The sequence below is a fragment of the Oncorhynchus gorbuscha genome, linkage group LG15 (genome assembly GCF_021184085.1).
Source record: "Oncorhynchus gorbuscha isolate QuinsamMale2020 ecotype Even-year linkage group LG15, OgorEven_v1.0, whole genome shotgun sequence".
Lineage (NCBI taxonomy): Eukaryota > Metazoa > Chordata > Actinopteri > Salmoniformes > Salmonidae > Oncorhynchus > Oncorhynchus gorbuscha.
In genome coordinates, this window is record NC_060187.1 from 55,837,302 (window position 1) to 55,854,619 (window position 17,318).

Below are 17,318 nucleotides of genomic sequence, written 5' to 3' on the forward strand. Positions count from 1 at the left end.
GCATCTCTGCATGTCTGGCAGACATATCAGTGTGGATGACGGATCACCACCTCAAGCTGAACCTCGGCAAGACGGAGCTGCTCTTCCTCCCGGGGAAGGACTGCCCGTCCCATGATCTCGCCATCACGGTTGACAACTCCATTTTGTCCTCCTCCCAAAGCGCTAAGAACCTTGGCGTGATCCTGGACAACACCCTGTCGTTCTCAACCAACATCAAGGCGGTGGCCCTTTCCTGTAGGTTCATGCTCTACAACATCCGCAGAGTACGACCCTGCCTCACACAGGAAGCGGCGCAGGTCCTAATCCAGGCACTTGTCATCTCCCGTCTGGATTACTGCAACTCGCTGTTGGCTGGGCTCCCTGCCTGTGCCATTAAACCCCTTCAACTCATCCAGAACGCCGCAGCCCGTCTGGTGTTCAACCTTCCCAAGTTCTCTCACGTCACCCCGCTCCTCCGTTCTCTCCACTGGCTTCCAGTTGAAGCTCGCATCCGCTACAAGACCATGGTGCTTGCCTACGGAGCTGTGAGGGGAACGGCACCTCAGTACCTCCAGGCTCTGATCAGGCCCTACACCCAAACAAGGGCACTGCGTTCATCCACCTCTGGCCTGCTCGCCTCCCTACCACTGAGGAAGTACAGTTCCCGCTCAGCCCAGTCAAAACTGTTCGCTGCTCTGGCCACCCAATGGTGGAACAAACTCTCTCACGACGCCAGGACAGCGGAGTCAATCACCACCTTCCGGAGACACCTGAAACCCCACCTCTTTAAGGAATACCTAGGATAGGATAAGTAATCCCTCTCACCCCCCCCCCCTTTAAGATTTAGATGCACTATTGTAAAGTGACTGTTCCACTGGATGTCATAAGGTGAATGCACCAATTTGTAAGTCGCTCTGGATAAGAGCGTCTGCTAAATGACTTAAATGTAAATGCATTCATGGTCCCGTTTCAGGTTGAGAAGAAGGGGCTGCTAACTTATGAGCTGGTAGCAGTTCATATGAGCTGGTAGCATAGCTAGCGTACAGAAATCGGTGGTAGTGGTCGTGGTTTAACTGTAACGCACTCGATTGGGGACGATGACATGAACATATATTGGGTTTGACATCCATCCAAGTATTTTACTCCGATTCTAACCTTAACCTATTGTGAAATACAACAATAAACCTAGATTTGATTTGATTTACAATACACATATAACTCATTTTGCTGGGGGGCAATATGGAGATTCGGGATCTTTCTCCCACGGCATCTTTCCCAACCCCGCACGTTACCACGGCAATTCCATTGTTTTGGTCGAGTTCCATTGACCTCTTTACCCCATCTATTGAACATCCTACCAATAAAGACTGGAGAGCACCAGTTAGACCGCCACAACCAAAGGAAATGGCAAAATATCAAATATGGGCATTGATATACAGCATGAAGGAGGTGGCCTCTCTGTGCAGCAATGGAAAACAGTACCATTACATAGTTTGGCATAGAAAGCTCAAGTTAGGTCAAGTTAAGTCCTGTCTATTGCTCTTTTGTAGCGCTTGAAGAATAGCTCTTTGGAATTTTCCGGGAGGTGCTTATTGGAGCACATTCTAGAAAATGAGCACCTCTCCTCACCTTTAATCACTGCAGCAGTAATGGATGACACCACTGGAATATAAGCAGTGATGGCTATAGTGTGTGTGTGCGGTGTGGTGTGGTGGTGTGTGTATGTGTGTGTGTGTGTGTGTGTGTCTATGCGCGCGTGTGTAATTAGTGTAAGGCTATGAATTTGACTCATTAACTTTTTCCAGTGTAATATAAAACCCCATTTACGGCATACAACTTTAATATGAATATATTTCATTGATTTTCCATTTTTTTTCCTCTTTTAGTCTTCCCGACCTAAATCAACAATAAGAGATTTTCCAAACTCAAAAACGCTTCTCAAACTGCAATATTATGTGATCAAAATGCCAAGATTTCATTCTACATAAAACATTTAAATAGAGCATAAGAACAGTTCTACAGATGTATCAACCCCTGTGAAGTGACTATTATACAAAGGTTTCTGTTTGTGTGTTTGTGTACGTGTGTGTGTGTGTGTGTGTCAGTGTCAGTGTGCGTGTCGTACTGTGATAATGAGCTTTGAGCTGGGAGACCCTTGGAAGTACTGGGTCCTTTATTGTTTACATAAGAGCAGACAAAGCAGACAAGACACTGAGACAGGGTCAAGGAGAAAGGAGGGGGGCATGAAAAGAAATCCCTCACTTTGTGCACCTTCTCAGAAGTCTCACTCCCTTGACACCACTGAGAAGGAAAACAAGCCACTAAAATTGTCGATAGCAGGCAGCCGTGTGGGGATCCCTGGAGCACAGAACTCCAAACCACATTGGCTAATTGCTTTAACGGGCCGACGAGTAGAAAGAAAGATAGTGAGGACAGGGCTGGGAGAGAGCAAGAGAGAACGAGAGAGCAGAAGGAGTAGGAGGGGGGAAAAGGCATGGGGGATGAAAGGTGAAGGGGGTAAAATGGGTTCTGGACTAGACAGGGCTTCCCTCTCTTCCCCTCTCTTCCCCTCTCTTCCCCCTCTTCCCCTCTCTTCCCCTCTCTTCCCCTCTCTTCCCTCTCTTTCCCTCTCTTCAGGGATCCACCTTCATGAGGAGTTAGTCCCGGCATATTAACAAGTCAATCCCCCCCTCACCCCGGTGGGCTCTAAGGGGCTGAGGGGTGAGCCAGCCATCAGGGCGAGAGAGACACAATGACACAGCTGTGGAAGGGTAAGGGGTTGATAAAGGGGTTTCGGGAGTGGGAGGATATGGGGATGGGGGAGAAGTTACTCTTGGCAGCAGGGGTGTTCATGACAGGGAGACTCCAAGGCCAATAACACCAGGCGTGGGGAAATCCTCTCCAAAAGAACAGAAGCAAATACCTCGCTCAGAGCTGATAAAGCAGCTGCAGAATCCTAGAGCCTGCCATCTTCACCCAATAGAAAACAGACACCCTCTCAGGACATAATGACGTGTCAGGGCTGATGCTTCAAGTCTTGTACCAGTCTACTGAGTTATCCTGGAGTTGGAATGTAACAATAGTCGTCTTTCTGAATAGCCCCTCCTCTATAGCTTGTCTAGCAACTCAAAATCATTCCTACGAGGGTAAATGAAGATATTATGAAAACCTCTCAAATATAACTCTCTCTTCTTACAGAACAAACGTCTTCAAACATGAGCAGTAAATATCAGTTGACAAATGCCAAGAAACACCACAGACAGTATAGCTATATAAACCTATAATGAAGAAAAGGTAGGATTTTCCTCTTTCCTTGGAAAATGTCTACCACTATCCACTATCTCCTCATGATCATCATCATCATCGTCATCACATGTGTTTACACAGGCCATACTTGGCCAGTACAGTTGCCTTTGATTCTCTGGACACAATCAAGGAAATGACTGTTTGTAAACTTGATCACCAGTGTCTTCACATAGTCATCTCTCCTCTCCCTCCCACACAAAGAGGAAATGAATGGGAAAATTTTGAAATGCAAGTAATAAGTAATAACAAATCACACCGCAGGAGGGGGGAGACAGTGTGTGTGTGTGCATGTGTATGTGGCAGCATGAGAGAGAGATAATGAGTGTGAGATGGAGAGACCGAGAGAGAGAGAGAGAGAGAGAGAGAGAGAGAGAGAGAGAGAGAGAGAGAGAGAGAGAGAGAGAGAGAGAGAGAGAGAGAGAGAGAGAGAGAGAGAGAGAGAGAGAGAGAGAGAGAGAGAGAATATAGGATAAATGGTGGGACAGAGGTACAGATGCCATGTCTTAATTTGATCATGCTGTTGTTGCAGGAGTTTGTCATTTCCTATTTGCCCTTACAAAAAATGTATCAACCCCTACTAAAATGTCAATGAATTATAATCCTGTTGCTGCAGGATTATTTTCCTGTTGTAGCAAACTGTCTCAAATTAAGATCCTACATCTGTACGAAGGTAACTTGAAATACGTGAAAGAGAGAGAGAGAAGCAAAGAAAGAAAGAGAGGTTGCACATGCCCCGCTTGTGATTCCTTCCTTAACTTGTGGCGAGTGCCACTATACAGGCAATGGAAACTTCTACAAATGTAAATACGGTTCGGTTAAAAAATATAGCTCCTTAATGCACACCACATGTGGCTCTCTGGCAGACCCTGCTCTATTTTGACGGGAGGAGACCGAGGGAACGCAATGAAGGGAGAGAGAGAGAGAGAGAGAGAGAGAGAGAGAGAGAGAGAGAGAGAGAGAGAGAGAGAGAGAGAGAGAGAGAGAGAGAGAGAGAGAGAGAGGCAGAGAGAAAGAGAGGCAGACAGAGGGATAAATTAAAAGTGTGATATCAAGGAAAAGTGTGAGAGAAAGACAGATATATAGAGAGCGATAGAGAGAGGTAGTGATAGAGTGTGTAGCTGCTCTGGTTGCGTCCTAACTCACCTTGGGCCTTCTCCACAAACACCACCTTGGAGTCTGGCAGAAAGTTGTGTCCACTCAGGAGGATCTTCTTTCCCCCCGTGGCGGGGTAGCTGTCCAGGCTCTGCTTCTCAATCAGGGGAAGCTCCTGGGCCGAGCGCTGGGCTGGAGGAGGGACAGACAGAGAGACAGACAGGCAGGCAGGCAGTCAGACAGACACGAGGAGAGAGTGTTAATTCACATCCAACTTGGCACAATAGCTGGACAAAAAAAGAAAAAAAGCGAGCGGACATACACTTTATACTACATCTACAACAGCGCTCTATACTGCTGAGACTTTCCTTACCCACTCCCCATCCGCCCCCGGTCCTCCAGATCCCCTCCCTCCCCAACTCTGCCATGTCACAGCAGGAGTTGGTTAGCAACCGCCTTATCAGTTTACAAATGGCTTTTAAACACCACTGGCCATTTTCTGATTTTCAGACAACAGATGTTTTATTGTTTTTACTGTCAAATATATAAAAATGGGATGAAAACAATCAGCTTTTCTACTTTCTAGATTCATTATTTTTCATATTCACTCAGGGAGGAACAAGCCAAATAACGAGTCATACTTTGGTCATGCATTAACCACCACCTGTCTCTGCTTTTATCAATGTACCTCGGGGTTCTTGGTTATCAAGACCATGTTCACAGCCAGACACACAATGCTCCGTCATTACATCACTGTGAAATGTACTTGATTCATTCATCTGTAATAATGATCCATCAGGACATTGTAAAAAAAATAATAATAATGTAGTCACCAATCAAAAATGTGCCATCATCAACCTTGGACTATAAACTACAAGACTGGCACATTCCTACCATCTACCACACACAGTCTATCTCCTCAGGATGGACATAACCACACACACACACACACACACACACACACACACACACACACACACACACACACACACACACACACACACACACACACACACACACACACACACACACACACACACACACACACACACACACACACACACACACACACACACACACACACACACACACACACACACACACACACACACACACACGACTGATTGACATAGTTAGCGGTTTCCATACACTCTTCCAACCCCGCCAGATCTAGGGCTGGGAAATGACCCTTCATAAACCTGTGATAATAGGGTAGCCTCACCACAATAAGTTAGGCATAAAGTCATAAAATGCACTGAGGGATAAATAACATATGTGCCTGACCTCACAGTTATCAATGAAAGCACAATGCATTCAATGACTTGGCAAATAGCTTTCATCATATAAAGATTTGAATTGGGTCCAAAAGGCCACCTCATACTGATTTCCGTGCTAAGAGAGTGTTATTGGGTTTGTGTGTGTGCACCTGTGGATATGTGTGTTCATAAGGAACAGTCATTTTGTGTGTGTGTGTGTGTCTGTTTGTGGCTGTGTTTGTGTGTGGGGGTGTATGTGTGTGTGCACCTGTGGATATGTGTGTTCATAAGGAACAGTCATTTTGTGTGTGTGTGTGTGTCTGTTTGTGGCTGTGTTTGTGTGTGGGGGTGTATGTGTGTGTGCACCTGTGGATATGTGTGTTCATAAGGAACAGTCATTTTGTGTGTGTGTGTGTGTGTGTGTGTGTGTGTGTGTGTGTGTGTGTGTGTGTGTGTGTGTGTGTGTGTGTGTGTGTGTGTGTGTGTGTGTGTGTGTGTGTGTGTGTGTGTGTGTGTGTGTGTGTGTGTGTGTGTCTGTGTGTCTGTGTGTCTGTGTGTCTGTGTGTGTTTGTGGCTGTGTGTGTGTGTGTGTGTGTGTGTGTGTCTGTTTGTGGCAAGTGTTTGTGTGTGGGGGTGTATGTGTGTGGGGGTGTATGTGTGTGTGCACCTGTGGATATGTGTGTTCATAAGGAACAGTGATTTTGTGTGTGTGTGTGTGTGTGTGTGTGTGTGTGTGTGTGTGTGTGTGTGTGTGTGTGTGTGTGTGTGTGTGTGTGTGTGTGTGTGTGTGTGTGTGTGTGTGTGTGTGTGTGTGTGTGTTTGTGGCTGTGTGTGTGTGTGTCTATTTGTGGCTGTGTTTGTGTGTGGGGGTGTATGTGTGTGTGTGTGTGTGTGTGTGCGATGGTGAGTCCATGTGTGTGTATATGTGTGTGTGTGTGCACATGTGTGTGTATACTCACAGCACTCGATGGGGTTGGAGGAGGCCTGTAGGGAGATGGTCCTGCCATTGGGCTGGTTGATGTGCACACGGAACACCATCCTCACGCGCGTGTTTTTGCGCCCGATGTCCGTCTCGCCCTTGCGCAGCTCGATGTCGGAGTTCCGCAGCTTCAGAATCCCTGCACAGTCAATGCTGTCGCACAGGGGAGAGGATCCATTTTAGCATCAGCATACTGGTACTAAGAAATATACAGTCTGTAGGAGCACTATGCTCCAGCTTGTCTCAAGAATCCTGAGTTTATTACAGGCCACGATCATGAGACTATATCGAGACATACATTACAGATGGAATATACTGCATCATACTGTATCATCATATAACATAAACATAACAAGTACAGTCTGTTATTATTAGGACATCATCATTAGACCACAGAGACTATCTATAATGCAGATGTACAATATGTTCACTGTCACGAACAAGTGCTGGAGCTCTATTTGATCAAAGAGACTAGCGCCAGATCCGCAAAGCCTCTCCCAAGGTAAGAGTGCATATAATATGATTAATTATGATCTAAAAGGCAAAACTGACCCTAGATCAACACTCCCTACTCTGAGACGTCTCGTCTAAAGTTCCAGGTCACAGATATCGGAAGTAGTGTAAGAACACTACTGAGTCGCTACCCCATCTGTAGCTAGGTTCTTCTTAGAACAACATTCCATTTTTTGATGTGACTTATAATGTTCCTGGTGCCCCACAATACAGCTCTCTGGAGCAATCTTCAGGGCAGTGTTCATTAGGGCAAGTAACAGAACACACTTTAAAACGATTTGCAACTGTTTCACTCAGTTTATCGTCTATTTGGTGCCTAATGAACACGGCCCAGGCCATTGGTCTCTCCACTGTCTCCTCCAGAGGAAAAGCCCATTGGCTGCGGCTTGCATTCTCACAGCCACTTCATAACCCTCTGCCTTTTCTCCAAAAAAACATGCTCCCTCTACACTGTTCATACTTTTATCATTTCAAACATTTACAGTTTCAACCTTACTAACCGATGTCACATTGAGCTTTTCCTATGCTGTCTTTATTTATTTTATTTTATTGAATATATATTTATTTGCGGGAGGATTTACCTTAGGGGGAAAAAGGCATCACTTTTCAGACTGGCCTTTCAAGAAATTAAACTAAAACCAAAATGTTGCTGGTAAAAAAAGTCAGGAAATTACATATGGGATATGGCTTGGCATTTCAATTATTTTTACACTGAAGCTTTTTGGGTGGAATTCTTGGAACATGTTAAATGTCAAGTTTTACACAAATCCATTTTCCCCCTTCATTTTGGTCTATCTGAATGTGATTCTTTTTTTCTTGTGAAAGAAACTTTTCAACAAGTTTCTTTAGTGGCTCATGCCTGATGAAAGTGTTCAGTCATGCAGTTATGGTTTTAAAACAAACACATTAGAGGTAGTGTGCCACTCTCTATTTGACTGTCAAACGACCGTTGGATTGAACATTAGTGTCTCTCCTCATGAACTATGGTGTGGAGCAGCCAATCACGGCTTGCGGAAGTGATATGGTGAAGTCAGCTCAAAGTCAAGATCTGTAGGGACAGCAATGGCGACTGTTGGTCATAAAAAAACACTCCGAGATGTATCCTACACTTGTGGTGGAACAGTGTCAGCAAAGAATTAAGTCACGGACTGCGATGGTGGAAAGGGAAAGGGGGATACTTAGTCAGTTGCACAGGAAAGGTGGCAGGGCAAGAAAGGGTTGCCGAACAAACAAAAAAATATTTGCATGTTAACGGTTTATTTTACATTTGAACGGACACATTTGGACTAGTTGAGTGGAATTTTCTTTTGTTTCCAACACCAACTCTACGTGTTCAGTGAATGTCACATGATTCGAAAGCATAGTATAGAAGTAGCCCAGAATTGTCTAGATTCTCAGAGACAACATGCTGTGTGATAAAGCAGAAGCTACTGGCTACTATCCATTTCAATGGGTGGATACCAAACCACAGATAAAACTTTATCGGCAACAATACGGGAAGAAAGAGATAGATTGATATGTGTCTGGAGTCTGACATCGGTTGTCTACAGTGCCGTCTATGTAACGTCCCACACAGTGAGTGAGCGAGAGAGAGCTGGCTTGAGAGCAAAGGGCTTGCCGGAGTGTTATCAGGCTGACTGTTAACAGCTCAATGGAAAGACTCCGTCAGCGACCAACCCTCCTCAGACAGACCCTGGCCCTTCCAGCCAGAAGAGAGAGAAAACACGGGCTGTGTTCATTAGACACCAAAGAGATGAAAACAGACTGAAACATGGAAGGACTACCTGGACCAAGAAATGCTCATTTACTTGTTCTGCTGCGATACACTTTAAAACGTTTTCAGTGATGTGACCTAATGGACACTAACCTGGCCTACACTGTTCTACCCCCAACCCTGAGGCTCAGTTTTTACTATATACGTTCACTGCTCTCTCCCTCTAGCTTATACGGTGACGACAAAAGGGAAAACCTGACGTCATCTGAATAGTTTTCTCGAATATCAGATTTATCCGTGGTGCCCTGTAAAGTGTAATGGCTGAAGCTCCACAAAGTATCCCGTCTGGATTTGATACATTCAAAAAAGGTCAGCATAGCATTGTTGGAAATCAAAAGGCATGTTAGGTTCAACCATGTTAAACCAACAAAGTTCATTTTCTAGTCAAAGAGATCTGATATCTCATGGTGCTTGCCAAATATCTTTGTAACCTCCCACAATATCCAAACAAATATTAAAATCCGCTTGAACTTAATATAAACCCAGTCCATCTACATCAGGTCTTCTAAAAAGTACATTATACCAATGAAACACAGAGGAGAGTAAAGCTACAGTTCAGTAGGTGGTGATGGAGCTTTATATAACCGGGGTTGAGTTGAGATTTAGCTGCCTTCTCCATCAGAGAAAGTCCTGGGCCTCGGGACAGCAGACCAATTGTGGCGTGAACAGAGCCCCAGGGCAGGAGCTGCTGCCTGGGTACCCTGCGGAGAACAACCTTCTGACCTGCTGGAGATCCGGAGTTGGAGAGTGGTTTAAAATTGCACAGTGATTTCAGGAATTGTATATTTTTATGCACATGGCAGATTGGGTGCAATGGGGAGAAAACCAACAGAAATAGGGCCAATTGGATTTCATGGGCATTATTCCTTTTAGACTCTACATTATGTACAGCACTGTATTAGGCATGCTTTGTTTGTCTTTCTTCCTGAATTCCAACACACGCAGTTGGTGATCATTGCAAATACTGCAAGGGTACCATTTTTAACACTAGAAGCGCAGAGGCAGTCCTTTTGACTGAGCGTGCAGCAGCAGATAGCTTACTGCAGGGTTACCCAACGGGATTTTATTTGCTCTCGCCCAAGTTTTGCGAGCAAAAAAAAAAGTTTTAAAAAAAGTTTAAAAAAAAGGTAAAATAAAAAGTTATTTTCATTTTGGAAGTCTGTTCCCGAGTGTTCCCACACACAATAGAAAGACACGATCATATATAAATGTAAGCCAGGTTTGAAATTATTCTGTTTATGTCAAATATTATATCTGTTTGGGCTTCTTGCGGTCAATTTGCAGTCTACATATTATTTGTAAATATGTACCTGTCCCCTGATCATCCGCTCAAGGAAGAATCTGCCTGTGGCTAAATCTAGTTGAGTATCCCTGACCTACAGTAACACAAACAAATGAAAATGCTATTGTGTTTTCATGTTATCCAAGACCTTCATAAACACAACCAAATTATAATTAAATATGAAATGCATTTATTACACTGTTAGAATATTGCAGTCAAAATGCTTGCTCGTTGCTTCAAAGTGGGGTCCCTTCGAGGCCTAGCTTTCCTAGTGTTAAGAGCGAGTGACAGGGGAGTGAAAGGACAAGCACTCACATGGCTCTCATGTTGTTCTCGGGCAGCAGAGGGATCTCCAGCACCTTGGTGTTGGACTGCAGGGCCTCGTGGCTGGCGGTAGAGACAGTCTTGCCCGTGATGCGGTGGACCTGGTAGAAGGCGTGCGGTCGCAGGAGGCGGTCGTCTGCGGTCCCGATGAACAGCTGCAGGGTAAGGGGCTCGCTCTCCATGTAACCGTAGAGCTGGCAGGAGAACAAAGAGATCCAGGTGAGACCCAACGTCAGGTTTTAAAGCACCTCATAAAACAACCCGTCATTTTGGGGAAATAGAGATTGAACATCACATCAACTACTGATAGTTAAGAAGCCCTTTAATGAAAGGTTTTTAGGGGGGAGGTTTCAGAAAATAGGCCCTTTGGTCGGATTTGTTTTTCGGTTGGGTTGGAGACCCGTTTCCAGATTCTTGGTGTCTTCTGTTTTTTGAATTTGGGAGCGGTTTGTTAATGTACATCCCTTTAGGGGAGGGTTAAAGAGGGTTTTGATATTTTGGAGGTAGTCTGTCTGGGGTAGAGATCTTCTGGGCAGCCAGACTCAAGTGCTGATGGAGAGGTTGGCTTCCCATCACTTCACTGTTCATTAAAACCTCACAGGCACCATAAAAAAAGTGCCCAAGGAGAGGATAGCAGTCGACAGTGACTCAATGGAAAGTGACCATTTTGGAGACCAAATAGAAAACCAAGATGATAATTTAAAAGTCTGCCTCTGAGCAGAATGCACAATGTTTATGCGGATTTGATCCCCTCAGCAATGGACTAACGTTAGTAAACATTAATTTCCATGTCAGAAATGGAGTTGAATTCATAAGGGGTAATCATAAACAGTATTTTGGCAATCTACGTTGAATATTTCTGCTGGTGCACCATACGTATTAAGTATTTTAAATGAAATCCTTTATAGAATCGCTTTTTAATGTGATCAGCAATATCTCAAGAACAATAAATCCTAGATGATTAGTAGCTCCACACATGTGCTCAATAAATGTCTAGTACACACAATATCAAAATACTAATGTTTATGAGAAAATATCAATTCTGGACAAAAGTCACGCACACTCGGTTGAAACAAACTCTATCTAAACTCAGACTCTATATCGATTTGTTCCTATTACTTAGGTCGTCTGTTTGTTCTACATGGTTGACTACATTCTTCCGCATTTGGTCCCAAGAAATCATAAACTTAGTGGCCTTGTGGTTATAGTGCCGCCTTGAGATTGGAATGTGGGAGTTCGATCCCTGGCCGAGTCACACCAAAGACTAAAAATGGGTCCCGATGCGTCTCTGCTTGGCCCTCGGGAGATCGATTGAGGATAAGGCCCTGCCATAGACTAGTGTCCTGTCATATTAAGCTGCCTCGCACTACAGAAGCAGGAGATAGGCTCCAGCTACTTACTTTTTGGTTGCAAAATACAGGAGAAAAACCGCTAGCCACATTTACACGGATAGCTTGACTTTCACACAAAGAAAACACCAAATCGTAGTGAAAAGCAAGGCTAGCTTATTCTCTACAAGTAGCTTACTCCCGTTAAAAACATTCACATACGTGTGCCTAGCATGCTGCCAGCATACAACCCCTTGGCCTCCGGACATTTATGAACCTGCATTATGATTTCCATTAAGGCCTATTGAAGCTCAGGAGTGGAACCAGAGACGGTGTCACACAGAGATGAAAGGAGGCCCCTGTATCGGAACCGCCACTTCAAACAGTTTTACACTTCCCCTCTTCCTCTCACGGACCACCTTAAGCGGCTACTGATTCCCCAATAAAAGCAAGTGCACCAAAAAAAACAAACAGGGATGGTTACCACATCTTCTAGATAGTGCAGTAGACTTAGTAGACAGCGTTGCTCAGTGTGATCTCCAATGGCCCCAATAGCCAAACAAGAGATATGTGAGAAGGCGATGCCTGTCAGTTCATTGAACATTTAGCCAACCTTGGAACAACTAGAATCATCTAAAACCACCATAGACCAACCAGGACAACCATCTAGAACAGCAACAAAAACACCTAGAACAACCATAAAACAACCAGGACAACCATCTGGGAGAGAGCTCTTACAACCCTGTTCCTGGAGAGCTACCATCCTGTAGGTTTTCACTACAACCCTATTCTAGCGCATCGAGTTCTAATAATTAGCTGGTTGATAAGCTGAACCAGGTTAGTTACAACTGGGGTTGGAGCGAAAACCTAGCGGAGGGTATTTCTCCAGGAACAGGGTTGGAGAGCCCTGATCTAGAACAACTGCAACCATCTACAACAACACTGTCTGCAGAAAGCAGCATGGGGGATGGTTGAAACCCATTTGGAGAGGGGGAAGATACTTAAACCTCAGGAGAAATTGGCAGAGGTGCACATTCCTCAATGTGGTGAATGTTACCAGAAATATTTTTGGGTAAGAATCCTGACCCAGGCCCATTTGCTAACCCAATGGACCACTTCTGGTGCAACCAAATTTTTAGACCTCCCAGCTCCCAGGCAACGTTTGTTCAAGTGTGTGTGTGTGTGTGTGTGTGTGTGTGTGTGTGTGAGTGTGCATTTAATGTGGACTTGGAAGAATCTCCAAACCTAGAAACCCTCCAAAAATTGGGGACCCGTTCCGAACAGTCGACAGGCAAATCTCACACTGGGTAACGACGGACAGACCTCCAATGCTTCACACAGCTAGGTCCTTGACCACATCAGAGACCATCACAAAAAAAAAATCACTTCCACTAGACAGGTCTAACCAAACAACGTCCATCTGAAAAAAAATCCCACAAATTGCTCAATTATCTCCCCAATAAAAGTGTATATCATTTCAAAAACCCCTTCTTCAAGTTCAGTCTTCTGGAAGTTCAGCGCGGCTGTGTCCGACTGAAAACAGCGAGTCAAACGGAATAAGCGACTCCGTGTTTATTTAACGGATTGAGTCATAGAACAAAACACAGACCACATGTAACCTATGACATCATCTGATTAATGGATTTATAATTACCTTTGCGAGGGGTCAGGGATTGGGGAGTACGTGAAGGTAGAGAAATACGTAATTGGAATCTTGTGTCCACAGTAATTCGTCTGCCTTGTTGGACATGTTGACACTTGGTAACAATCAATAATTAGGACCCCACTCTGCCTAATACAAAGGGGAACGACCAACCGAAGACACAATCAGCACGCATCTATGAAGACAGTGAAGAACGACTGAGCTCATTTTGCTCTGGTGAGACAAACTGATGATAAACTTGCCAGGTGACTGTGAAAACAAGTGAGGTGAGGTGAGGTGATCTACAAACTGAAGGCATCATTTGGCTGGTGCGATATATAGAGTTATGCTCATGCCTGCTCATGCAGTAGCTCTCTGTTGGTGATTCTCAACACAGTACAGTACAGCACAGTACTAGACGTATGCTATCCAAGGGTCTCAATAATGGACAAACCAGCAGCAATCATTACAAAACGATCTGGTTTTCTAGTTCTCGACTTGATATCATCACTTGTTTGATTCAGATATCAAGGGAACTAGTTAAGCAGGCTATACTCTCCTTTTCTCATTCATTTTCCCCTTTTTTCGTCTTCACAGCTCCACACAGTGTCTCCAGCAGCTGTCCTGAGGTGTGCTAGTCACACATGCTAGTCATCAGTGAGTTACGCTGGGGTCAGGCGCTTCTTGAAGTCTCTGTGTCTCCAGAGAGCACTTCATCTATGCAGTGATCTCACCAGCAGACCCCTCTCTCTCTGCTCGCCTTGTTATATTTTACTTTCGGTGTCACCAGTGGTAATTACGCTTAGCCGCCACATGCTACCAGTTACTTACACGTAGACAAGTCGACCGAGAAGGAAGGAAAAAGTTGTACCATCATGCTACAACGGAACCGATGGAACCGGGCACGAGGTACCAATTTGAAAACGCAAAATGGTCTGTTAAAAATGGCATAATTTCTTTATGATTTAATAAAAGGCAGACTGCCACTCTGCTAAGCCTGTGGCCGCTGTCCCTTTTGAGCTTTGCTCCTCGGTAGACTTTTCTATTGAATTTCTTTGTGACCTCCAACCATTACCTTAGCCTCAGCCTTCACGTGTGTGCATATGGATAAACCACAAGAGGTGAAGTGCGTGGGTTGGGGGTAGTCTTTATCCCTTGACTCGGCAATGCTGCGGTAGCGCACAATGACGGTGGCTTCCTCCGGTGGGGTCGGGAAGTGATTAATGAGTTCAAGCAACCCTCCAAGTGATGCTGGTCTTCCCAACAGCAAATGAACGTGGTTGTGATCCCCCCTGGGCGACCTCCCTCAATAAATTTACCATATGTGCTCTCTCAGCCCTGAGCTCTCCTCTCCCAATATCTCCTCCACCTCTTTCCCTCTCTGCTCCTGTGACGTTCCCTAGTCCACACACACCAACCACAAACTGAGCGCAAAATGTACTTCTTCATTTTAAATCCTCACAAGGGCAATAAGAAAAGACAAAGTTGAGGAACCGTCGTAAAGCTTAAGCATGGTTCAACGAGAGAGGCTTCGCACACCTGTGAATCCTAATTCACATTTGCGTCTCTAGCCATCTATGAGTCTTGATACACAGCCTAATCTTGACCAGATGAGTTTAGCTAAGCTATGAATGTTGTCAATCTGGGCTACGTATATTCATCTTCAACCAAATTTGAATCTAAGCGTAATTTGCTGCAGTCACACTACACCAGCTTCTTCCACTGCATGTGCCAAATTAACTTACACCTCTAACCCCCATCTACTGGCAAGTTAGACAGCATCTCCTCTTCCAACACCTGCCATGCAGGATAGACCGAAATCTCAAATTTAACAGGTTGTATATGTCAGCTGAAGCGTTAATTGTTGTACACAGCTGGGTTGCCTAGGTCAGACTGGGTTTTGATGATGTGTAACTCTGAGGGTGTTGAGCTGAGAACCAGAGCTCACCCGGTCCTTTTCCACCATTCATTTGACATGAACCATTACAGATCCATCATCACGGCTGCTAAAATTCAGCCCAGAGATGATGGTGCTCTGAAGAGGTTTTTCCTATGGGCTTTCAAACCATGTTTGCTATGTCCTCTTAATGAGAATCATGTGTCCTTGTCAGTGATAGCTTAATGAAGTTGTTTTAAAAAAATATATTTTTTGTTGTTGTAGCTCTTGCTTTATTACCTTGGTTTACTTACTGTTTACATAAAAACTCGACTTCACACTTGTAAGTGTTATGCTCAAGATATTAAGAGACAGACCGGGGTTGAAAAATGGCAGAGAAAAGATTTGCACATATTTGTTTAAGAATGTGACTTGCTGGTGAGTAGCAGCACAGTCTGGCCTGTGGGGAGAGTGTGAATATGGGCCTGCACAGGAACACTCTCTTTCCCTCTCTTTCCAGCTCCTAGAGATTTCATCACCGCCTGGAGAAATGTCATGACTCGTATTCCACGTGGCGCATGCAGCGGAGGGGAGAGAAGACTGGAAGCGGGGGAGAAGGGAGAGGAGGGAGGGCAGCTCAGGTTTCCCCCATTTTCGCGCTCCCTCTCTCAAGTGCTGACAGTCACACGGCGAGACTTCGCTGTACCCAATTCAAACACTCATCCCAAGTTCTCTCTCTCTCCCCCCATACTGTCTTCATTATCCCCTTCCTCCTCCTCTTTCTCCGGTGCCTCATAGTCATAGAGTATGCATATATCTACATGTCAATTGTTAATGTATTGGGTTTCCCTGGTTCCAAATGGCACTTCTTTATACAAGCGACAAAGGGGCTATATTCCTCAAAGTGTGTATTTAAGTGTATTCCCCAATGTCATGTAATCAAGGGCAACGTTTCAAGCCCTGGCTCATGTCTAGACCAGCAAAGTCCAAATTCCAAATAAAAGGACGACTTGTTACCAAAATGTCTAGGCATTACGTTTTAGCCCAGGTACATTTGGGCAGAGTGATGTGTAGATGATTTCAGTCTACCCCTGATATAAAGGCTGGCAACCAGTGTTTTGCCTCGTAAATCCGGCGGCTTCTGGTCCTCACCTCAAACTAGTGAAAATGCAGTCATTTAGTCCAATTCTTTCCAGTTGCTGTTCAATGGTAATTAGTGGTTGCAAAATATACCAATGCTGTGAGTAAGGGAAGCCCCTCAGAGGCCTAACTGCTCCTCGGGGCACAGACGAACAGCCATGACTGCCTCTTGTAGAGCAGTACATGGTCGTGTTCAGTAGGGGCAAGACGAAAAAAGAAAAACGCTCTCGAAATGAAATGAAACAGGGAGGCACTATCAGAGCTTGTCCAATAAGAAATGCTCATTTTCATATGTGTTTTGCGAAACGTTTGACTACGGTGTTCGTCAATCAACAGAATCCGGGAGTCTGCACGGAAGAACAAAAGGCATCTTTCATGTTTTAAGCAAGAGGCGGCACCAGATTTAAAACACAATAAATGACAGTCTTCGCGGCGAACGTACATTTACTGTAGCTGTTGCCGAAGACGTTACACAGCCAGCATAGATGTCAAGGGGGAAACGGCACATGTTCAACCAGCAGCACATATGCTAAGGTTCTTCATGTCATTCCAGATATACTCTATCCACATGTAGTACTTACTATAACACTGTGTGATGGGTCTAATATTCTACAGGTGTCGTCTAACACTGTGTGCCCTGTGCGCGTCTACGTGTTTCCTGTGGTTTCCTGTCTCAATGTATACCTGAATGAAATTCCCCGAGAGGGTCACGTCCCAGGTCGCTACCCCTCAATGCAAATATAATTCCATGTAATTCCACTTTGGCAATCATTCAATTCCATCATAGCATCGGTTTCTTTGAAGAAGAAAAAACATCCATCATCACG

At 44.7% G+C, this 17,318-nt stretch overlaps 1 protein-coding gene across 2 annotated transcripts in view; it reads right to left on the reverse strand.

Annotated features, from left to right (window-relative positions):
• Positions 1-17,318, reverse strand: part of LOC123997530 (nuclear factor of activated T-cells, cytoplasmic 1-like) — a 69,269-nt gene that overhangs the window by 41,356 nt on the left and 10,595 nt on the right. For both annotated transcript variants that reach the window (XM_046301866.1, XM_046301868.1), the window contains exons 4-6: positions 10,497-10,699; positions 6,593-6,765; positions 4,429-4,569 (exon numbers count right to left, since the gene is read on the reverse strand). In XM_046301866.1, coding sequence (XP_046157822.1) covers positions 4,429-4,569; positions 6,593-6,765; positions 10,497-10,699 — 517 coding nt within the window. The remainder of the gene's footprint in view (positions 1-4,428; positions 4,570-6,592; positions 6,766-10,496; positions 10,700-17,318) is intronic.